The sequence below is a fragment of the Pan troglodytes genome, chromosome 5 (assembly GCF_028858775.2).
Source record: "Pan troglodytes isolate AG18354 chromosome 5, NHGRI_mPanTro3-v2.0_pri, whole genome shotgun sequence".
NCBI classification, from domain to species: domain Eukaryota; kingdom Metazoa; phylum Chordata; class Mammalia; order Primates; family Hominidae; genus Pan; species Pan troglodytes.
In genome coordinates, this window is record NC_072403.2 from 130807889 (window position 1) to 130832668 (window position 24780).

The 24780-nt window shown below is 39.5% G+C and overlaps 1 protein-coding gene across 7 annotated transcripts in view; it reads right to left on the minus strand.

Annotated features, from left to right (window-relative positions):
• The window catches only part of MCM9 (minichromosome maintenance 9 homologous recombination repair factor), a 121510-nt gene extending 96949 nt beyond the window's left edge, over positions 1–24561 (minus strand). For 3 of the 7 annotated variants that reach the window (XM_063813396.1, XM_009451905.5, XM_063813394.1), the window contains exons 1-8: positions 24287–24555; positions 22002–22135; positions 20821–21139; positions 13190–13506; positions 11372–11453; positions 6926–7126; positions 2703–2828; positions 1054–1173 (exon numbers count right to left, since the gene is read on the minus strand). In XM_063813396.1, the coding sequence (XP_063669466.1) occupies positions 1054–1173; positions 2703–2828; positions 6926–7126; positions 11372–11453; positions 13190–13506; positions 20821–21139; positions 22002–22004 (1168 nt within the window). In that variant the 5' untranslated portion in view covers positions 22005–22135; positions 24287–24555. Of the gene's footprint in view, positions 1–1053; positions 1174–2702; positions 2829–6925; positions 7127–11371; positions 11454–13189; positions 13507–20820; positions 21140–22001; positions 22136–24126 lie in introns of all 7 variants that reach the window. The other 4 variants (XM_063813397.1, XM_063813395.1, XM_063813393.1 and 1 more) reach the window with 3 other exon arrangements.
• Positions 24562–24780: the final 219 nt, after the last annotated feature.

Genomic DNA, 24780 nt, shown 5'->3' on the forward strand with positions numbered 1-24780 from the left:
ACATAATTACTTGGGAAGCATCTTTATTTGTTGTTGGTGTCATTTTATACAGAACTCTAGAACACTGGGTCATACGGATTTAAAACGCATGGGAAATATTCTTTATATATTCTTGCCTAGTATCCTGAAGTTTGTCTACCCTTCTCAATTCCAAAAATCCATTCTTGTCAATGGTTAATATATTGTTTAGTTATATTTCAAAACCTGAGACCCCCTTAACAGTTTTCCACTTATACAGGACCATTAATTGGCCATTTTCTGTTGTATGATAAATTTTAAAGTGTAAGTTTCTCATTAGAAATTTGAGCATTCATTAGCCCAATGGAAGTTAATCTGACTCCCTTAACAAGTAGCAAACATTTTTAAAATGTGTGAAGCCAAGGGTCTGTTTTCAGAAGAACAGAAACATTACCCAATCAAAACTGTAAAAATACAAAATAGCATCAAACATATTTTTTAAAATAATTTTTTTCTAAATTCCCTGGGTCACTTTAATCAAATCTTGACATTCTACCTGCAAAGGCTTTTAAGTGTACTTGCTAAAGAATCATTACAACTTATGAATGAAGCTCCACATTGCAGTGATGGAAGTATATTTTCCAAATATTAATAAACATTCCCTACCTAAGAAATTTCAGTAGGAGCTACTGTTGCCTATCAGATTTATGAGCATGAAAATGCCTTAAGCTCTATGCCATCTATCTACTTGGTAAAGTGAAATATCCCCCTCTTTAGTTTAACATTCCAGTTGCTGAGTCTTGATAAAATGCCAGATGATACGGACTTTTTCCTGCATAAAAGTATGAAGGTAATCACTAGAGAATAAGAAAATTGAATAGGATTGTTCAAAACTAAGATGCAAAGTGAAGGTGGAGCTTGCAAGATATTTTCTTAGAGCTACCAAAATAACATTGCATATTTCCTTCCATTTTTAGTGGTAACTCAAAAATTAGCTTGAAATTTATCCTATTATAGGTAGTTTTTCATTAGAAAAAACCATTGTGTTAACTTCTGAAGTAATGTTAAATTACTTGAAATTGTCACATATAATACCTGCACTAGTAGATCCAATTCCTGTGGTCAGCACAGATCTTGGTGTAATCTTTGCTGCATATTTGAGGAACTGAGATTTCCCTGTGCCAGGATCCCCAACCAATAAAAGATGAGATTCTCCTAGGAAAAAGCAAATACATGAAGTTTTAAATTTCTATAAAAGGGTCCATTTGGAATGCCAACAAAATATTACATAGTGTTTTTACTGTGTACTTTTACATAGGGTCGTTTGAGAAAGGATTTAACTAGAAAATCTTTAGAAAGTTAACTGTCATAAACAGTCCTTAATTGATTACTCAATGTGACATAGAATCTAAATTCTATTAATAAATGATGTGCTATTTCCAGATGTTCAGGCCTATGTTTAACATTTTAAAAAATATCTGGGGCCAGGTGCGGTGGCTCACACTTGTAATCCCAGCATTTGGGAGGCCAAGGCAGGAGGGTCACTTGAGCCCGGAAATGTGAGACCAGCCTGGGCAAGACTCCATCTCTACAAAAACAAACAAAAAATTTTTGGCTTATAAAGTTTCTGATTTACTCTATTTTTAAATATCAAACTACTATGATTAAATCCTTGCATACAAGTCATATAAGTATTTTATTCTATTTTTATTTAAGCACTTAGAAGTATTAGGGATTTTACAAGTACTTTATAAATATCAAATTACTTATGATTCTAACAGTTAAGTGAAGACCTTTTCATTTATGAAAATTTTAGTAACTTAGTGAAATATGTATCTTAAAATAAGTACTCATTTTGCAAATGTAACATAAATAACGTGCATATCCTATGGTACATATGATTTCACTGATCAAGTTTCTTCAGCAATTCTCAAGTGTTTCCTAAATACATTAATAGGAAACCCCTATTTAAGCTCAACATTTGGCAGAGTGCCTTGCAAAACAGTAGGTGATCAAAACATATAAGGACACCTTATACTTACTATTCTATACTGTACTATATGGTTTTCGAGTCCCTACTAACAGCCTGATTTATAACAATGCCCTTTTAGTCTTTTGGTTTAATTTTTGGTTATTATGGCCCACGTACGGGGCCGTAATAACCTGTATGCCAGACTCTGGTTAAGTGTGTTAGCTGCAAAAGAGCTTTCTGCCATCTGGACATAATTATACACTTAAGAGTAATCTTTTCTTGAAGGTGTGACCTGCAGCAGCACCCCACGGCAGATGGCACATTTGCTATCTACCAGCAGAAGGAGAATCAGCCGGCAGATGACTGAAAGCAGCAGTCTAAGAGAAACACAGTGACAGCCACAGATGGAGAGACACTGACTGGAGACATTAAAATACACTATTTCTAATCTTTTTCCTTTTGAAAACAGACCAGGGATCCAACAAAAAACACAGTAATAGAAACAAAGATTTTATTCTGTGGCATCCTTATAGGCTATAGCAAAAGTATATGCCATAGAAAAATGTAACTTCTTTCAGTCTTTCTGGAACTCTAGAAAGTAGCTTCTGATATACAGATGCTAGACTAAGTATGAGATATTCAGACAACTGTCAGTTTTATAAGATTACAATTGGAAAATAAAACCCAACGAGCAGTTTTTATTTGGGAAAGAAAAAGTTCTAGCTTCCCTCCATGTGTCAATATTACTCAAAATTTCTAAATAGGTACTAACCTCTGACCCGTGTTCCTGTAGCATCAGTCCTTTGAATCCCACCAGCCAGCACCATGGCCACAGCAAGCTTTACTAGATACATTCCAAACACTTGAGGGCACAAGCTAGCCAATATTACATTCCTTCCTAGGAAAAGCAGAAAGATCAGAAATCAGCAATAATTTTCAAGAAACCCCAACTGAAATTTCCCTTCCTTTCCTATCTGACCATCCTCATTTAAATATACTCTACTATGTGAAATGATCAGGAGGTCCAATTCCAAATGACCAACAGGATTAAAGGAGGAAATAACTTTGTTTTGGTTCAAAATGTCTTGTTTTTTTGAGACAGGGTCTCACTCTGTCACCTAGGCTGGAGTGCAGTGGCGTGATCATAGCTCATTGCAGCCTCAAACTCCTGGGCTCAAGCAATCCTTCTGCCTCAGCCTCCTGAGTAGTTGGGACAGCAGGTGTGCAGCACCACGCCCAGCTAATTTTTTTTTTCTTTTTTGGAGCAACGTGGTCTCACTATGTTGCCCAGGCTGGTCTCACTCCTGGGCTCAAGCAATCCTTTCATATCAGCCTCCCAAAGTGCTGGGATTACCACCCAGCACTCATGAGTGGTATGAGCCACCGTATGTACTTTCTATGTGATAATTTCAGTAAAATTACTCCACTGCCTAAATAAAAGGAAGGTATTCAATCTCAGAAATAATGAGTCAGATCATACAAGTCAGTAATCTTTAAATACAGAGGTAGCTGGAGCTCATGAAGCTGCTCCAAAGGTATAAGAAATAAGTAAAAAATCCACCCTCCAAGTCAATTCAGCATTTGCTCTGAGCAGTCTGGTAAATTCTGTTTTCTCTGGAACAAAGTTACAGGGGCATCAAGGCATTAAGAAGATCACTGCACACCACAACCCTAGCAGTGTAAGTATGAGATCTCGAATTCTTCTGATCATGTGCTTTAAATAAAAGAACATCACTGTTTGGGGTTCTGTTTTCAGAAATAACGCACCAAATCTGAGAATCTGCCTATCTCTTCCATGAATAAAGCAGGTATTTCATTCAGTCATTGGCCTAACCAACCTATGGAATTCCAACAAGCCATTCCTGAGCCTTTCCACGACTTATGGCCCTATACACAAAGGCTACTTTTTGTAATGAATCAACATTGATTCAGTGGCAACTAATCTATGATGATGTGGCCTGCGATGGCAGAAATGGTGAAGAAAGAAAATCTTTTAGTAAAAAAGGAACCAGAAGATTTAGTAAATCCAGGAAGTTCATTACTTGCTGAAGGAATCCCTCCCTGTTTGGAGTTAGAAAGCCTGGAGAAAAGGTCAGGAATCCAAGCAGATAAGACTTGACAGCAGGTAGGTAAATTGTGACCAGAATCTAGTGATTACATGTGGAAGGAAAGAAGAAACAGCCCCAACAAACAGGTTCAAGAGTAGGCAAATTGATCTGAGAATTACATAAGCCAAAACTTAGAGCCAATTTTACTGAGTAACATGCTGATGGGAAGCATATCCCTGTGGTAAGAGGACAGGCTCTGGTGTCATGTTTGGATTCAAATCCCAGTGCTATTAATTACCAACTGTCTGACCTTAGGCAAGTTTCTTAACCTCTGCCTCCATTTCTTGTCTGCAAAATGGAGATTATAATGGTATCAAGACAGAATTATTGAGAATCAAGGGAGTTAGTAAGTATACAACACATTAAATAATAACTGGCATATAGTGGGAACTACTTAACTGTAACTTAGCTATTTTATTACCTGTATTATTTGTGCATCTTTCTGATCTAAAGATTTCCTCACACTGTGGTCAACACAAAAGACTACAAAGGTAGGACTGGGGTCCCAGAGAGAAGCGAAAAGGAAGGGCCAAATGTGTTGTCTAAGTTGAAAAGCTTGATTCCTTAGATCATGGCAGCAGAAGATCTCATGGCTATATCATGGAAGAAAATGCATTAGCACCAGTACTACCCCCATCCTCACCTCCCTCCCAAATTTCTAGTTCTAGACCATGTCAATAGTGTGGCAAAGGCCTAGTTATCTACTCTTGTGGCCCTCAGTTATCTCAATGAAGAGAACTTAGTAGGCCCTTAGTAATCTCAGAATTAAGATAAGTCAGTGACCCCCAAAGAGGGTTCAGATGGCCCAAAACACTCCAACCCTTACATCTGGGTTTCTAACATCTAAGCACCAGGGTCAAGGAATCCCTCAGGTGACAGCAGATCAGAATAAGGCCCCTAGGTTCATCCTAGCCAGTACCCACAGGATCAGGTCTTCAGCAAGTCAACCTCCAAGTGCTGATCAGTGAAGCATTCTCCAGCTTTAGACCAGCAAAATGAAGATGTTCTGTTGGATACAGCTTCCCAACTTCACCTCTCCTCCCTCCAACACACTCACCAACACTCTGAAATGGAGGAATACCAGTACACTGGTGCTGGTCCATAGGAAACTGAGAATCCATTCATACTAACAAGAGAAACACTGCCTTATTTTCTTGCTATCTTCCTACTTATATTTCTCACAAGACTATTATATTTACTTCTGCCTTTTATCCAATAAATGGCTCATGCAACAGTAGCCTAATTAAAACAAGACAGATTCTTTAATTGCCAGCACAAAGCACGTCTGAAGATCTAGTTAGAGTACCATATGATGGCCTTCCCTTCATTGTTAAGAGGTAGAACTGAGCTGTGACACTGTAATAAATAAATAAATAACAGTGGTCCAAGGAAGAGTTACAAATTTTTATAAGGATAGAATCCTAAGAAACCATTTTCAGGCTGTTCAGGCTGGGCACAGTGTAATCTCAGCACTTTGGGAGACGGAAGTGTGAGGATCGCTTGAGCCTAGGAGTTCAAGACCAGCCTGGGAAACATAGCATAGTGAGAACCCTGTCTACTTTAAAAAAAAAAAAAAAAGAAACCATTTTAATTTTAAAAATCATTTAAAAATGTATGATTCTTAAAGTGCCTGCTTCATAAATCTATAATGTAGAGAACTTTTGCTTCTTTCAATACAGATCAGAAAAAAGAAAGATCAGGAACTACTAATGTGCTATACATTTACACACACACACAAAAAAAAAAAGAAAAAAGAAAAAATCCCATAAAATAAAACTATCCCTATTTAGGGAAATGGAAGACTTATGATGATGATGATGATGATGATGATGATGATGATGATGATGATACAGAGTCTCACTCTGTCGCCCAGGCTGGACTGCAGTGGTGCGATCTTGGCTCATTGCAACCTCTGCCTCCCGGGCTCAAGTGATTCTCCTGTCTCACCCTCACAAGTTGCTGGGACTACAGGTGCACGCCACCACACCTGGCTAATTTTTGTATTTTTAGTAGAGACAGGGTTTCACCATGCTGGCCAGGCTGGTTTCAAACTCCTGACCTCAAGTGACCCACCCACCTTGGCCTCTCCAAGTGCTGGGATTACAGGCGTGAGCCACCATGCCCAGCCAGAAGCCTTATTTTTTAAAATAATATCTATCTAATTTAGCATGTGATTTAAGAATAAAGTAATCAATATCTCTTAGATTTGAGGGGAGTGTTATTAGAAACGTCTATTACTGGCTTCAGTTTATTTTTCTCAAAAGATGTCTCCATGGAGAAATGAAAACAGGCACTTGAAGATTTAATTGGTGCTTTATACACTTGAGATTTTTTAATAAAATACATTACAAACCCAATGGCTGTGATGTTTTATTCTATGTAATTACACCTGAATGTCACAGTCAAAATTTTTGCTTGTGATGACAAAGCTTATCGTCTGCATCTTCTCTCATCTTTTTCCTAGTTATTCCCTGTTTTAAAATCTTCAGCCAAAATAGTGTAAAGTTAGATCTTTATTATTGAAAATACATCAAAGAGAAACAATGGCTTTAATAGGATGAGGGTTCATAATAGGATGAGTTTTGCCTTTTTAAAGAACTATATTTTTAATTGATATGATAGGAAACTCTGAAATTGTTTTGGCAGTGTATAAGGTGTTTAAAATAATAGTTAGAAATGAAATATCTCCAGGCAGATTGCTAAATAGAAGAGTATGGCAGAAAAAGGCTTCAAAGGGAGACTATAGCTAGAGGTAATGACTAATCCTACCCTTTAAACTCAGTCATTGAGTTATGCGGCATATAAGACTGTCAAATCACAGACATCATATTTAACCACTGAATGTAATACCATTAATAATAATCAGTTTTAGCCCTTAAACACAAACCTGCAAAGGGATCGCTCTTATAGTATTCCCAAAAATCTTCGAATTCCTTTTGGACCTCCTCATCCATGATGATCCCTGAGGACTGCTCATTATTTACTTGGATGTAATTTGCTTTCAGGACTATCTCCACTTCACAGCGCACACCTTGCTGAAAGGGCTTCCACCGTTGCATTACAATCCCGTAAATAGTGAGGTCATCACCTAGGAAAAAGCATCAAGTGAGTCCAGCAGTAGCATCCTGCATGCTAAGCACAGACTCAAAATGACAAAGGACCAGAAATTAGAAATAAACCACTCCCTCACTAGAGTTTACAATGTGTACACTCATCCAGAAAACAATTTAGGGGCAGAATAGCACCCCAGATTCTTGACTGTTGCCCCCCACAGTCATGTATCTGTAAAGTGAAAAGCTGAAGTCAGTATTTCCTATTTTTCATAACCTGCTACATGATAATCATACAAAATTATTACTTTTCACTGGGAAAATAGTTTACTGGATGATTCATTCATCACAGTTACATTGGATGAAATGTTCATCCTCTGAGTCTCTAACCATTTAGCTCTCATTTAGAGAAGAGATGTGGGAACTGCAGCCAGAAGGTTAAACTATAATTTGGAGTCAGGAAAAGAGATAACCTTGTGATGACTGGCAGGTAGTTTGGGTTTCTTACATGTTCATTTTTACTTAACTCATTTGCTAATATTTTACTCACTGCCCCCCCCACATCTTTTTTAGTGAACCAAAGAAACAATGAACTAAGAAATGAATAAATGCCTGTTATACTTCAAAGTTCCTTCCCACAAAATATAAAAGCACAAGATACAATCCTGCTTGTTCCTTGCTGATGGTTCTCTCCTACCTGAGGAAACCCTCCCACCATTCCTGGTAGGCAGAAGCAACTTTTATAGATTTTCCTAAGAGGCCCTGGGTAGTTTATAGGCACACTCGCCAAACACTGCCATCTGTACTTGTTACGACATACAATGCAATGCATCAGTTAACAAGTATATACAAATGTTTGGCCTTCCATATTTTGGTACTGGAGAAAGTGGGCCAAAAACAAACATGAAAAAAATCATAATCCTGGTCCCCCCAAATTTTAATCTTGTTGAACACAGGGTGTTGGATGTGCCCCAACCCCAATTCTGGTATTTATATTTTGCATAATAAACACTGTCTCAGAACTAACAGGCAATTCTTCATTTCCAAGCCTTTGTGCCAATTATGTGATATGTGCTGATGAAAAATGCCTTTCACTCTCTAAATTTCAATGAGTAATCTGCATAGCTTTTGATTTCCTAAAGGAAAATGCTAAATTCATGGAACTGGTGGTGCCAATCCACAGAATAGAAGGCACATTTCTAGTTTAAGGCAACTTCATACTACATAGTTACAAACACATTAAGTAAGTGCTTTACAAGTTTCCAAGATCTTTCCTAAGCCACTACTTAATGATTTTCAAACCCAATCAGGAATGATGATCATTTACTATATTGTCTGACCCCAAATTTCTAGGTAAAAATGATTGGGGGCAATTTTACATAAGGACATGGAACAATTCTCTATTATGGTCATTTTAATGGATTATGTTTAGGTTGTTTCTAAACTAGTTAAATGAGGAACTTAATGTTTAGATATATGACCCGTAAGTAATAATCTAATGTCAATAAGCAGTGATTATGTGGAAAATACAGAGCACTGAAGCATGGCCAAGAGTACTGACCTCATCAGATTTGGATTTAAATCCCAGCTCCACTGCCCATAGGCTACGTGACCTTGGGCAAATTACCTACCTTTCCTAAGCCTGTTTCTTGAACTACAAAATGTGAATGATTATATTTACATCACAGTACTATAATGAGAATTAGATCGGATAATGTACGTAAATTACTTAATGCAGTATCTAGAAGATGGCAAGTGCTCAGTAAATATTAGCTCTTCTTATACTAAACCTACCTTACATTTGTAAAGTAATTAATACCTTTAAAAGCCCTTCAATATATACGTGTTTTCTTTACTCAAATAATTACTGAATGGCAGATTCATATAATCACCAGAACAATTGTGAGGTATACATGATAGTCCAAGACAATAGATATTCACCTTAAACTTCTGTATTTTTCAAAAGTAATGTTATAAGCAATGTTATTTTCAGGAAGCTAAAATTCTTACTTTTCTACAATCCAGTCTCTCTGTGCCCCTATATCATCTGCAGCATCTTTACTACTGTAGCCATTGCCAGTCAGACCCATCTCTCGGATCTCCTGTGGCACTGACATTTACCAGCACACACCCTCCAACTTCATTACTCTGCAAGTGCCAAAGTGGGGTTCCTAACTAGATCGTAAATTCCTGAAGGGCAAGGATTATATACTATTTGTCTTTTGATTCCCACAGAGGTTTATAGCTAATGATACATGAAAAAATAGCTGTTGATAGATTGCTTCTATCCATCCTTCATTATTAATGACATTTGAAAGAAAAACAACTTAAGACTTATTTCCAGTACAGAAAGAAATTCAGTTTAGATGAACTGCATGAAAAGATCTTATTCTCAATTGACGGATATTTTCATGTTCAGGCTGAGCTTATATAAGAACTGCATTGCTGAGACAGATATTACAGATTTAGGTTAAAATCTAGTCCTATATGAGCAAGGTATTTTGACATATTCTGGGGTTGCTTAGCAGGCAATCCATAATCAAAGCTGTTATCTCATTAGTATACTATTTACACAACTGTATGTTAATATACGTCGGCTATCTGAAACCTAGAAGAGGTCCCTCACCAGAATCCGAAGACACTGGCATCCTGATCTCCAACCTCCAGCCTCCAAAACTGTGAGAAATAAATATTTGTTGTTGAAGCCACCTAGTCTATGGTGATTTGTTAGAGCAGCCTGATATAGTTTGGATAATTGTCCCCATTCAAATCTCATGTTGAGATATAATCCCTAGTATTGGAGGAGATGCCTGGCAGGAGGTGTCTGGATCATGCAGGTGGATCCCTCATGAATGGCTTGGGCCATCCTTTTGGTGATAAAGGAGCTCTCACTCTGAGTTCGAATGAGCTCTGTTCATTTAAATGTATGTGGCACCTCCTCCCTCCCCACTCTTGCTCCTGCTTTCACCATGTGATGTGCCAGCTCCCCCTCTCCCTTCTGCCATGATTGTAAACTTCCTGATGCCTCAGAAGAAGCTGAGCCTATGTCTGCACCATGCTTCCTGTACAGCCTGTGGAACTGTGAGCCAATTAAACCTCTTTTCTTTATAAATTGCCCCGTCCCAGGTATTTCTTTATAGCAACGCAAGAATGGACTAACAGCCCAAAATGACTAAAACATCACCCTTCCACAAATACTTTTAAGTTTGATTTCTTCTTAGTCTCCCCAGTGAGGAGAGGGAACATGATGAGTTGACAGGGACAAAGGAGAACTCAGGACCAGTCTGGTTAGCCTAAAGAGTAAAGCATAAGCTCAGAATGACACTGGAACAATCAGGCTTTCGGAACTCTCAGATTTCCAGAACAGTTCTGAGGCTCAGAAAGTCTTTAAATTGCCTGGAACATTGCAGATTATTATCCAGATCAACTGCCACTGTAGGGCCTAAATCCCTAACAATGTACTGTATATGCTGTGTTTGACTGTCTATGAGAAAAAGAACTCATCACCATCTAAGGCCCATGTTAGACACCTCTAATTATTAGGTATTGAGTCAAAATCTACCTCCTTGTGGCTTACCCCACTGAAACCCAACAGCAACTTCTGTAATTACAATTCTATTTCTATGTGACAGTCTTCTAACTATTGAAAGTTGGCTGTCATGTCCTTCCTCAGGGTTCTCCATGCTAACCATGTATAGTTCTTCATTGAGTATGGGTTTCAAGTACCCTCCCAATTCAGGTATCGGCCAATGAAAACATTGAGGACCCTCAGAAGACAGCAGACTACAATCAGTGACTCCAATCACGGTGTCACCAGCACAGAGCAGAGAGGAATGATGTCCTTTCTTCTAGGCACCAATAAGACACGCAGCAGCATTTAACAGAGTCACATTCTCTAATTCATTTTATAAAAATACCCATTAAATTCACTACATTTTTTAAAGTTCCTGCTGTTAAGCTATAGTGCATTGAAAAGAGCCTTAAATTAGACATCAGTGGTTCTGGATTCATGTTCCAGTTATGCCACTTAACTCTCTAAGTGACCTTAGACAAGTCAGGTTCTTCATTCATAAAACAAGCACCTGGACTAGCTGCTGTTGTATAGATCTAGCCCAGCTCTCTTCCTGCTATCACTTCCCACCTGCCAGTTTCTAATCTCAAGGTGAGCAATTACAGCTCTACATTTCCCTTGCCAGTGATCTTGGGAAAATAAAAAGTGGCTTTTCCTAATCAATACTTTAGGACTACCTACACAAGCTAAAAAAAAATTCCCCTCTTCTTACCAGATTTGCAACTATCCACTAAGTCATCTTCCAGAATAACCTTCATAGATCGTGGAATACTTCCAACAGATAGCCTTTGAACCTAGCAAAGAAAAGAAAACAGATTCTGAGTATGCTTAAATACATGTTAAGTATCCAGAAGTCTAGCAGTACTTGAAATTACTATTTTTATTTCTCTGGTATATCATACGATTTAATTATAATGGGGATTTAAGTAATTTTTCTTGAAAACTATGTCTACTATCAATTTAAGAATTCACTAAATAAAATACACATATGGAAAATATCTCCAAATATGATCTATATAATCTACCTTGCGGATAGTCAAAGTAAACGTATGCTCCAACTACTAAATTTAATAACAAAGTTAACTTTATCTAGAAAAGAGGGGTATTTCTTTCCTGATCGCTAATCAAAAGACCTGGGACAAATCACCCAGTCCCTATGATTACTCCTTAGTAACAGAACCCTAGTTTTATTCCATATGGACATGCGCCTAATACAAAGACTGTATTTCCCAGGCTCCCTTGAACATTGAACATAGGTATGGTCATATGATGGAACTCTGACCAATGAGATATCATAAGCAGACAATGCAAGAGACTTGCAAGGAGACTGCTTAAGTGGAGAATTGGTTAGGTGGTAGGCACTTTTGCCTATTGTTCTCTGACTACAACACACATGTGATGGAGTTGTAGCCAGCATCCTGGCCCACAGCCAATCATCAGAAGAGAAGCCATGTATTAAGAATGGTTGAGGCCGGGTGTGGTGGCTCACATCTGTAATCCCAGCACTTTGGGAGGCCGAGGTGGGTGGATCACCTGAGGTTAGAGGGTTTGAGACCAGTCTGACCAACATCGTGAAACCCTGTCTCTACTAAAAATACAGAATTAGCCAGGCGAGGTGGCACACGCCCGTAATCCCAGCTACTCGGGAGGCTAACACAGGAGAAATGCTTGAACCCAGGAGGTAGAGGTTACAGTGAGTCAAGATCACACCATTGCACTCCAGCCTGGGCAACAGTGAAACTCCATCTCAAAAAAAAAAAACCAAAAAAAAAACAAAGAAAAGAATGGTTGAATAGAAAGACAGGAGTCTGAGTTCTCAATAGTGAACTAGCCTTGAACTGCCTATCTCTTAATTATTTTAGGTAAGAATAAACCTTTGTGTTTAAGCTGCGAGCAAATGAAAATCAGGCTCACTCTTACTTGTTAAAGAGTGTTTACAAATACTTCATTTAGCACAGCAAATAAGAGTGGGTCCAAACTCCATATCTTGTTCACTCCAATGTGATTTTTTTTTTTCAGAGACAGGGTCTCGCTCTGTCAACCAGGCTAGAATGCAGATGCATGATCCATAGCTCACTGCCACCCAGAACTCCTTGGTTCAAGTGATCTTCCTGCCTCAGCTTCCTGAGTAGCTGCGATTATAAGCACAAGCCACCATGCCTGGCCACTCCAATGTTTAACCATTTAAGCATTAATTAATCTTCTATCCCTTAGCTAAGAACATTAATTTTCTTCTATTCTTCAGTTAAGAACAGCTAGGGTGGACTTCTTAAATATTCGCTTCTTTAATTTTAATATAATTAAGTCATTTCACTACTTTCTTGTCAATGTTCCACCTAAAAAGGATGATTGCATGGTTTCTAAAGACTACATTCAGATATATGTGGAACAGTTTCAAGCTTGATCTTCCACAAAGTGACAACACAAGTACATTTGTATCCATTCTGTGTTCCCTAATCCTCCCAATGTGCCCATAGCTGAAAAACACTTCTTCAAATTTGTTATTTATCTCGTTTATGTGATTATTTACCTGTTCCTGAATTTTGATTTCCTGGTAATCTCTACACCTGGTTGGAGACGAAGACAAGCCTGAGAGGCAAGTGAATTTAGAGGAATCACAGCTCTCCAAGCTGGGACACGAGGATGGCCGGCAAAAGGTGTAATACTGCTCAAAGTCAGCCTTGATCACAAACACATGCTTGCATTTGTTACACATGTAATCCCGCTCAAACTCCAGAACCTTCACCAGACTTGTTCGAATCACTGTCCCAGTGACAGATAAAAAGTGTCCCACATCCTTGGTTTTAGGTATGTGTTCCCTCACCAGCTCAGGACAGACAGGCAAACCTGATGGAGAAAACAAAAAAACAGCATCAACTTCAATCTTGAGATTTGACTCCAAGGGATATATTCTTCTCCTATTTCCTGAAAGATAAATTTTAATTTCAGGGGGAAAAAAAAGATTGTGTTTTACTAAGAAAAAATCAGATCATCAACTCTATTAAGAAAATATAAAGAATTATTGCAAATAACAGTTATCAGTAGAGTTTTTTTCTAATCCAGATACTGCACAATGAGTAGACCATGTTTTAAAGCAAATAGCTAGAAGTTATAATAACCAGGATTTTAAAAAGGACTTATTCTCACAAGAGGGCTATCTCAGTAGGATCTAAAGTATATAATTTTAACGGCATTTAACAAAAAAGATATTGCCACTTGCCACAGATAAAATCAACTGATGATTATTTTAGTAAATCACGCAGCAGACCGATAAAGAGATGGTAGCATGACGACCAAAGAGTTCCACAGCGCTAGAAAGTTACTTTTTCAGTCAGACTCAGAATTTATAAATACATAAATATGACAGTGTTTTTGAGCCCTGACTTACCTAGCGGTTTACCCGCAGCATCACCTTATCCTATAAAAGCCTTGTGTTTTTCAACATTAAAAAACAGGCAACAGAAAAGGTGCAAAATGCCAAAGAAAATTCTTACTCAGGCTGGGCACCATGGCTCACACTTGGGAAGCCAAGGTAGGAGAGCCACTGGGGCCCAGGAGTTCAAGACTAGCCTGGGCAACATAGTGGGACCCCATCCCTATAAAAAATTAAAAAAATCAGCTGGGCATGGTGGTGCATGCCTATAGCCCCAGCAACTCGGTAGGGCTGAAGTGGGAGGATCTCTTGAGCCCAGGGGGTCAAGGCTACAGTAACCATGGTCACTCCACTGAACTCCAGTTTGGGGAACAGAGGAAGACCCTGTCCAAAAAAAAAAGAAAGACAAGGAGGGAGGAAGGAAGGAGGGAAGGAGAAAGAGAAAAAGAGGGGGAAAAGGGGAGAGGAGGGGAGGAGGAAAATCTTATGTGGAAATTCCCTCTTTCTCATGTTTGGCTACAATGCACCATTGGGGTGGAAAGATGCTGGCTATAAAGGCTAATTCCTAACAGGTTTATTGAAATAGCAACTGTTATGCTGGTTCATGTCTCCTGTGTTGTCCTCAGTATTTAGCGGTTCAAAAACCAGGTAGGTACGCCTACTGAAGGCCCATCCATCAGATTGTCCAGCCCATGAGAAATGCCATAATAGGAATCATTATACCTTAAGTTTCTATGGTCAGCATATTTTCTCCTAGTTGATACATCTATTCTGAAAGCCAATCAGAAGGTCGTTTAGGAAGTATGAGGGGAAAAAGCAAATTAGAGTAACTGAATGTTTAAGGTGCCAGGCTATGTTAACCTACTGTTACAGGTTACAAGTCTACAGATAGACTTGAATTTTCTCTGTTGGTTGGCTGAAATTCTCTCTCCATACACTGTAGAGTGTATAGACAAACAAGGTGGCCATTGCCAACATTTGCCCCTATGACTCTTTTTTCTATGCTTCTAAGACTGACTTGCCCATTTTCTAATGAACATATTCATTATTTACATTAATTCAGATTGCATCACATTTTGCCATTAAGGGAGACACACTTTTCGTTCATATCCTAGAATGTTAAAAAAACAAGAAACAGCCCAGAGATCTCTCTCTCTTGTTTACCTGGCCTTAACTGGAATATATATTGTAATACATCTTAACACTGCTTGTAGATTCTCAGTTACATTTATTTTGCTCCCTACATGAATACTTTAAAAAAAATATGAATACTTAAAAAAAAGCAAGATATAATTCACATGCCATAAAATTTACCCTATAAAGTAGACAATTCAGTGGTAATTAGTATATTCACAATATTGTATAACCATCACCACTAATTCCAGAATATTTTCATAATTTCAAAAAGAAACCCTGTACCCAGTAGCAGTCACTCCCCATTCTTCCATAACCCTAGCTGCTGGCAACCATTGATCTACTTTTGGTCTTCATGAATTTACCTATTCTGGAAATTTCACACGTAGATGCTCCGTGACTTACAATGGGGCTACATCTCAATAAACCCATCGTAAATTGAAAATGTTGTAAGTTGAAAGTGCATTTAGTACACCTAACCCACTGAACATCATAGCTTAGCCTACCTAGCCTACCTTGAACATACTCAGAATACTAACATTAGCCTACAGTTGGGCAAAATAATCTAACACAAGGCCTATTTTATAATTAAGTGTTGACTATTTCATGTTATTTACTGAATACTACACTAAAAGTGACAAACAGAATAATTTATGGGTGCTCAAAGTATAATTTCTACTGAATCACTTTCGCATACTCATAAAGTCAAAAAATTGTAAGTCAGGGATATCTGAACAAAATCATACAATAATATGTGGTCTTTTGAGTCTGGCTTTATTTACTTAGAATAATGTTTTCAAGATTCATTCCTGTTGTAACATATACAGTACTTCACTCTTTTTATGACTAAATAATATTCCACTGTTTAGATATACCGTATTTTGTTTATTCATTTATTAGTTGATGGACATTTAGGTTGTTTCCACTTTTTGGCTATTATGAATAATGCAACTACAAACATTTGTATGCAAATTCTTGTTTGAACTGTTTTCGATTATCTTGGGCATACAGCTAAGGAGTAGAACTGCTGGGTCACATGGTTATTAAAATAATTTTTTAAAATAATTTTATTTTTATGTTTGCAAACAGTCACTAAGTACTCTCTATTGTACATATACAGAAGGATACTCGAGTGGGAAATATGATAATTAACCCAATTTGCTTCTCGAAATATAAACAGAATGTACCAACAATTACTTGTACGAAGGAAGGTAAAAAGAAGAATAGAAAAAAAATAGGTAAAGAAAATTTGCTTTAACAAAAATTCTTTGGGTTTCTGAAATATTCATTCTCTCTTCCTTGGCCCTAAAGAAATATCACTTTTGCCTCCCATTTCTAGTCCCCTCATCTCAGTTCTGCTTCAGATGCAAATTGATTGTTCAGTTTAAATTATATAGTCAGTATATTAAAACAAGAAAAACTAAGATCAAGAGAACCACATTACAGAAAATGTGGTGTTACTCTGACGTTATGCATGATTGAAGAATGCCCAATGAGATTACAGACTGCCTAGCATAATTTAGAAAAGTCTTTGGATTTTTGGCTGGACGTGGTGGCTCATGCCTGTAATCCCAGCACTTTGGGAGGCCGAGGCAGGTGGATCACCTGAGGTTGGGAGTTTGAGACCAGCCTGACCAACATGGAGAAACCCCATCTCTACTAAAAATACAAAAAATTAGCCAGGTGTGGTGGTGCATGCCTGTAATCCCAGCTACTCGGGAGGGTGAGGCAAGAGAATCGCTTGAACCTGGGAGGCGGAGGTTGCGGTGAGCCGAGATCGTGCCACTGCACTCCAGACTGGGCAACAAGAGCAAAACTCTTGTCTCAAAAAAAAAAAAAGAAAGAAAAGAAAGAAAAGTCTTTAGATTTTCAATGTGATGAAGTGATGTATCAATGAAGTCTTACATAATATAAACTGTATAGACAGACACTTGTTATTTTGGGCTTAAAAACAAATTCTGGTTTAACAACAAAGCTGTGTAATTTAATTGTAGTTTTATTCCTAGAAAGCTATCTTTAATTTGATAGTGTTTCTTACTGTAAATAGCATCTTAGAATGGAAGAATAAAACACTATATGCCCCATTGCTTCTAGAGTAACCTGAGCAATACATAATGAAGGCCAAATCTCCTTTGCTTTTACCCTTCCATGGCTTGCCACAGATCTAAGAATAAGGTACCAAATCTGGACTGGACTATAGGGCCTTTTGTGACTGGCTTCCTGTTCTATCAAGACTTCTACGCACTTTTTCACATACAGTGCTCCCTTTGTCTCAGTGCTCTCCTCTTCACTCTGCTCCTCAAAAATGCCCACACTAAGAAGCAATGCAGTGGTTAAGAATACAGACTCAGGCCAGGCATGGTGGCTCATGCTTGTAATCCCAGAACTGGGGAGGCTGAGGTGGGCGGATCACCTGAGGTCAAGAGTTCGAAACCAGGCTGGCCAACATCGTGAAACCCTGTCTCTACTAAAAATACAAAAATTAGCCGGGTGTGGTGGCACACGCCTGTAATCCCAGCTACTCAGGAGGCTGAGGCAGGAGAATCGCTTGAACCTGGGAGGCAGAGGTTGCAGTGAACCGAGATTGCACCTGTGCACTCCGGCTTGGGAAATAGAGCGAGACTCCATCTCAAAAAAACAAAGAATACAGACTCAAGCTAGAATGCTTAGGTTTGAGTCACAACTCTGTCACTTACTAGCTGTGTGACTTTGGCTAAGTTGTAACCTCTCAGATTTCTCATCTATAAAATAACAACAGAACCTATCACACAGGGTAATAAGAAAACTAGAAGAATTCATAGCTTACACCTGTAATCCCAGTACTTTGGGAGGCTGAAGCAGAAGGATCACTTGAGGCTAGGAGTTCAAGACCAGCCTGAGCAACACAGAGACCCCACCTCTACAAAAAAAAAAAAAAATTTAAATAGCTGAGTGTGGTGGCACATGCCTGTAGTCCCAGCTACCCAGGAGGCTGAGGTGGGAGGATCGCTTGAGCCCAGAAGTTAGAGACTGCAGTGAGCTATGATTGTTGTGCAACTGCATTCCAGCCTGGGCAACAGAGTGAGACCCTGTCTCAAAAAAAAAAAAAAAAAAAAAAAAGAATTCATACATGTAAAGTTTCTGAAAATATTACTCGGCATACAGCAAGCGCTATTTAAACATTAATTCTGGCCGGGCACCATGGCTCATGCCTGCAATCCCAGCACTTTGGGAGGCCAAGGTGGGCAGATCACCTGAGGCCAGGAGTTCAAGACCAGCCTGAGCAACATGGCAAAACTCTGTCTCTACCAAAAATACAAAAATTAGCTGGGCATGGTGGCACATGCCTGTAATCCCAGCTACTTGGGAGGCTGAGGTAGGAGGATTGCTTGAACCCAGGAGGCAGAGGTTGCAGTGAGACAAGATTGCATCACTGGACTCCAGCTTGGACAACAGAGCAAGACCCTGTCTCAAAAACAAAAACAACATACCTTGAGTGAGGCATGCATCACACATAAAAGTTTCCATTAAGCTCCCATACAATAATGCTTAATATATACATACGCATGTATCTGTAGGCATGCATACACCATCTGGTAAATATTTGACTATATAGCTGTCTGCCATACAGCCCTGAGTTTTTTAAAGGAGGGAAAAACTATATTCTTTTTGGTTTCCCAAGATCCTAGCAAATGCCTACTGATGTTTTGTTCAGTAGTAACATAATTTGTAACTTACTTTTTCAGAGAATTGAAAAAATAAGCTAAATTCACCTGAAACTGATAGGGTCACTTAGGCAGACAGGATTGTATTACTTAAACTCAGTATGGAAAGGTATCTGAAAATAATGGCAGCCTAAAACTATTTCCTAAATAGCATTTCGACAACATTAACTAAAGTCCCCCTTAATAATCCTTTTGCAAACTTATTAATAGGAAACATTGGCCAGACACGATGGCTCACATCTATAATCCCAACACTTTGGGAGGCCAAAGGAGGAGGATCACTTGAGCTTGGGAGTTTAATACCAGCCCGGGTAACAGAGTGAGACTCCATCTCTAATTTTTAAAAAAAGGCTGGTGGGGGGGACCCTTTTTCTTGATCCCATCAAGAGATTATCTAGTACCCTGATGCATAATGATTAATACTCTTCATAATTTATCCTAGCAAGTGTAACTGCAGACAATATTTTTCATTTAAATTAAGTATTTGGTCTTTTTGGGAATCTTAACTTGCCTCCAAGAAGTTCTACTATAGTGACTCCAAACCTTTTTGGAATTCGGGAAGCATCCTTATTGATTATAAATCACCACTCTTCTCAAATGTACTATAAGGTAAATATTTATTTATTTATTTTATTTTATTTTATTTTATTTTATTTTTTGAGACGGAGTCTCGCTCTGTTGCCCAGGCTGGAGTGCAATGGCGCGATCTCGGCTCACTGCAAGCTCCGCCTCCTGGGTTCACACCATTCTCCTGCCTCAGCCTTCTGAGTAGCTGGGACTATAGGCGCCCGCCACCACGCCCGGCTAATTTTTTTTGTATTTTTTGTAGAGACGGGGTTTCACCGTGTTAGCCAGGATGGTCTCGATTTCCTGACCTTGCGATCTGCCCGCCTTGGCCTCCCAAAGTGCTGGGATTACAGGCGTGAGCCACCGCGCCCGGCTGGTAAATATTTATTTTTAAACAAAAGGGTATGTATGTTCTCCAACTTAATCACAGCCTGCCCTCAATATTCTGGACCTGCTTTTAATTTTACCAAATCTTTCTTTCATGTAAATAGAATTAATTTGTACCAGCCTTTATTAATTTATACAATAATGGCATAGTTAAATTTTGTTTTAATTAGGGGGTTGACAGGGACTCTAGAAGTGGTTTGCAAGTGAAGAAACTGAGGCTCAGTGAGATAAAATAACTTACTAAGTCTCCCAGGTTAGGCGTGTAGCCTTTAAATCCAATTCTTCTCTTTCGCCACACTATGCCTTCCAAGAAATTATTTCCATGCAACGAACTAAATAAAAATTGTTACACTATAGTGTCACTTTTCCCTAAAATTCTTAATTCAACTCTACCCATCCTACTAAAAAATCACTTTTAAAACAGAAAGTGAGGGGCAAGAACTCCTAGAGGCAGGAATTCAAGGATACAGCTTTGCCACCCCAAGCTGCTGATTGCTCCACTGCAGTTTCTTAACAATTAAGATGCTTTATCTGTCATGCATTCAACAAAAATGTATCGAGTAACTGGTAGGTAGACTGCACAATGCTAATACTGATCTTTAAAAATAACTAATGTCCTAAAATAGTTCTGAAGATCCCTGGACAAGATCTATCACTTTTCTAATTCTTTGTATTACCAGTTCCTTTATTGTTAGTAACCACAAAAGCTCATAAAGCTGTTTTGAATTACATTTTTAAACACAGACGTGGAAATATATAGACACACAAGTATACTGCTGTCTCCACACATTCTCCCTCCCCTCAGTGGGCATGACTCATACTTCATGCCCACAGAACACAATTATTATTCTGCTCTAAAAGAAGTGACCATCAACTACACAACAGATATATATTTTAAGTATAAATATCAATTATTTCTTAGTGTTCTAAATCTAGTATATTTTCTCAAAATCTTTCTAGAAGATAGCATGGCAGTAAAATCCTTAAGTGATTTACCTGATATCCTGGCATGAAGATTCTGTTTCATGGAAACAGCCTCAGGCTGAGAAAGGGACTGGAGAATTGTCAAGGCTGACCTTCGCAGTGCACTATCAAAAATTGTAAGCACTTCACTGGGGAACATGTTGAAATATTCCCCGATTTCCATGTTGGTCTCAAACAGAGTCATGGCATTAACCACAACTGGGTAATGAGCATCTTCATCCCTTTCCTTCAAGATTAGAAGAATATCATTCTTATGGTATTCCGAAACATATGACTCAAACACTTGACCAACCAGTGTAACTTGATCGCTATTCATCTTGAATCTAGGTAACTAAAGAAAAAAAAAAGGATCATATTATATATTTGATACTCAAGATGTACACACAATTTAACAAAAACGATTGGTTATAAATCACACTGGCTTTGGGTCATACTATAATCACAAAATAATATCTGAATTCAAATCTTAATGAAATCTGAATTATCTGTTACAGTCACAGTACATGTACTTCAAAAATGAGTGAAGTCAAATGTAAGTCAAAGAACTATGTTGGTACTGATTATCAAAATCCAAAATAGTTCAAAGCATTTCCCATCTTTTCCCCAAATTTCCTTCATATTAACCCTGCATTAATATACAGGCATGCACCTAACATTTCTGGACTGCACTTATAAAAGTGGTCTCATAAGATTATAATACTGTATCCTTATTGTATCTTTTCTATGCTTAGATACATAGATACCATTGTGTTACAACAACTGCGAACAGTATTCAGTACAATAATATGATGTACAGGTTTATAGCCTAAGAGCAACAGGCTATGCCATATAGCCTAGGTGTGTAGTAGGCTGTATCATCTAGGTTTGTGTAAATATACTCTATGATGTTCACACAAGGACAAAATCACCTGACAAATTTCTCAGACTGTATCCCCATCATTAAATGACATATAATGGTATTTATTTTACATAATATATGTAAGAGGCCACATTCCATACACACACATTTGCTCTCAAGTATAAAATCTGAAACATATCTTTTGGCTTAAGTCAGTAACAGTGGAGTTCTTTGCAAGAGTCCTGGTTTTAGCTTTTGTTTATATGAACACAGTGTCATTCTTTCGTGTGCTCTCTTTCTCTTTAGTTATACACACACACTCATGTGTATTCTGCTATGTAACTGAAACACATACCATTAATCAGACTGACAGCCAGTTCTGACATGAATAATTAACAGACTGTCCTTAGAAATTCATACTTGGAAGTGAATTTGTTTCCTTCTTTCTCTTTCTTACCGTAGGAAATCTACTGGGTTCTGCAGAAACAGCTGTCAACAATGCAAAGAAAACAGATAAACATAGGAAGGCGAAAAAACACTGAGTCTTCAAATAATAAAAAAGTATTATTGAAAATAAATACAGCATATACCATTACTTTATCTCATTCCCCTGGCACTCTATTAAAAAGTATGTATCTACAGATAAAAAGCACCTATCCCCATTCTAGTTTCATGCATACAGACGGATAACAAATTACATATGTATAAACCCAATTCAATGTCCATTTCCTAATATCTACCATGTACAAGGCACTATGCTGGCAAATGAAAAGTATAGTAAAAGGTTCTCTATGTCCTCAGAAATCCAAGGGGCAAATAAAACGAAACAGTGCTCTACCAGTGGTCAAAAATGCAATATGAATAGGAGTCAAAGGAGAGGGAGGTTAAATTTAAATGAGGTGACGATCTCAGAAGTAGCACTGGACAGTTAGAAACAAGCTGTCCAAATAAGAAACACTTATTTGGGGCCGGGCGCAGTGGCTCACGCCTGTAATCCCAGCACTTTGGGAGGCCAAGGCAGGTGGATCACGAGGTCAGGAGATCGAGACCATCCTGGCTAACACGGTGAAATCCCGTTCTCTACTAAAAAAAAATACAAAAAAAATTAGCTGGGCGTGGTGGCGGGTGCCTGAAGTCCCAGCTACTCAGGAGGCTGAGGCAGGAGAATGGCGTGAACCCGGGAGGCGGAGCTTGCAGTGAGCCGAGACCACGCCACTGCACTCCAGCCCGGGCACAGAGCGAGACTCCGCCTCAAAAAAAAAAAAAAAAAAAAAAAGAGAGAAACACTTATTTCGTTTGGAAAGAGATTGAGGACTGGAGAAGAGGTGTACTTAAATTTGACTTACTTCATTTGTCCAACATTTATTGTACTGGACTCTACAAATACGAATATTAAAGGAGACTGCTATAAAGTTCACAGTTTATCATCCTAAGTACGTGTTATTTGCTATATTTTGCTTTCTCTGAGAACCTACTATTCCGCAAGGTGTGAAAGGTTTAAGAAGTACATACAGCAGTTAGGTCAAGAATCCTGACCACTATAGGAGGCCAGAGTGAGAGTAAGAATGAGTAAATATATATCCAAGACAATGAGTGGAAATAAATTACGGCCTCCACGGTAATTTGTTTTTGGTTAAGCAATATAAATTCAGCCAAGTGTAAAGCAAAAAAAGCACTTGGGAAGGAATATCTCCACAATGTGGACTTTGCCCAAAAAAAAAAAAAAAAAAAAATCTGGACTCCCAACAGTGCCTACAAGAGAATCACTATGATTCTATTAAAGCATATTAAGTTTAGAGCCACAAATTTAGCAATTTGAAAAACAGCTCCACACAAGGCAGGAAAAGGGCAGCAGCAGAATTCAACGTTCAAATTAAGGTCAGATTAAATTTTGCCTAGTTAGGCTAGCATTTCTATGGTTATATGGACCATCGTTATTCATTCCCTTTCAACATCTATGCAAAACTGACTAATCAACTGTGTTATCAGCAGTTTGCTAAATCAATAAACGTACCTACTACCCACCCAGATAGACACTGGAGGGACTTTTTGTTTTGAGAAGGGTCATTTCACAACTTTCAAGTTCTCTTTCCTTTTCTTATGGAATATTTGGGGTCACAATAAAATCATTTGCTTTACTTTGTCCTCTTGACCACAGCGAAGCGTCGAAAAGAAGACAGGAGAGTGCCTAACTGCACTGGCATCCCCCAGCTGTCTCCGGGAATCGCGGCAGCCCTGCCCCGCCCGCCTGCACCTGCCGGGAGCCCCGCCCCCTCCGCGCGGGCTGGCGGGACGCGCGCCCTCGGCCCCGCCCCACTCCCTCCGCCCCTCTCACTGCGGGGGCGCGCCATTTCGCGCCTCCGGGCCGCTCGGCTGCCCCAGGGGCGCCTGGCAAACGTGGAGTCGCTCGGTTTTGGAGGCATGCTTTCCAAACTTTCTAATTCACAGGGTCTTTGCACGCAGCCCCTGCCCCACGACACCTTGGCAGTCTCTGAGACTTCTGGGGCTCTTCTCCCGGGCAGCTCCCGTGCCTGTCCGGTCCCGGAGTTGAATAGTTTTTGAAGTAATGAGACGGGAACGAGACTTGGGACGAACTGGAGAAAAACATAACCGCGAAAGGAGGAGGCGGCTATCACTTACTGGCTGTGTCAGAAGTCGCCGGGGACGCGTTGCTCCCGAGGCCGAAGGGCCCAGAGAGCTCCAGCCAGGCAGCGGGTTCGTCTCCGGCGCAAGAAGGCTGGTGAGGCGAGGTGCGCGCGTGCACGTGGCCGCTCGAGGCGCCACCGGCCGCGGGGACGCGCGGGCAGTGTCGGGCGGCCTAGCGCCTGCGGCTCTGCCGGGCCTGCGCTCTCGACCGACGCCGGGCCGCGCACCGCCTCAACTTCCCTGCCCCGGCGGCTCTTCCGGATGGAGACGAGGCAGCGGGGCGGGGCGGAGCGGAGCGGGCGGATTGGGGCGGGGCCAGGAGGGTCCCGGGCGGGGAGAGGGGCGGGACCCGAGCGGTGACCTCAGGCTAAGTGGCCAGAGCAGGGTTGTGCGGCGGCTCAGATCGGATCTTAGGGTTTGTTTTTTGTCTGTCCAAGGAATTTGCCTAACCCAAGGCCACAGAGGATCTCTTCTGTGTTTTCTGACAC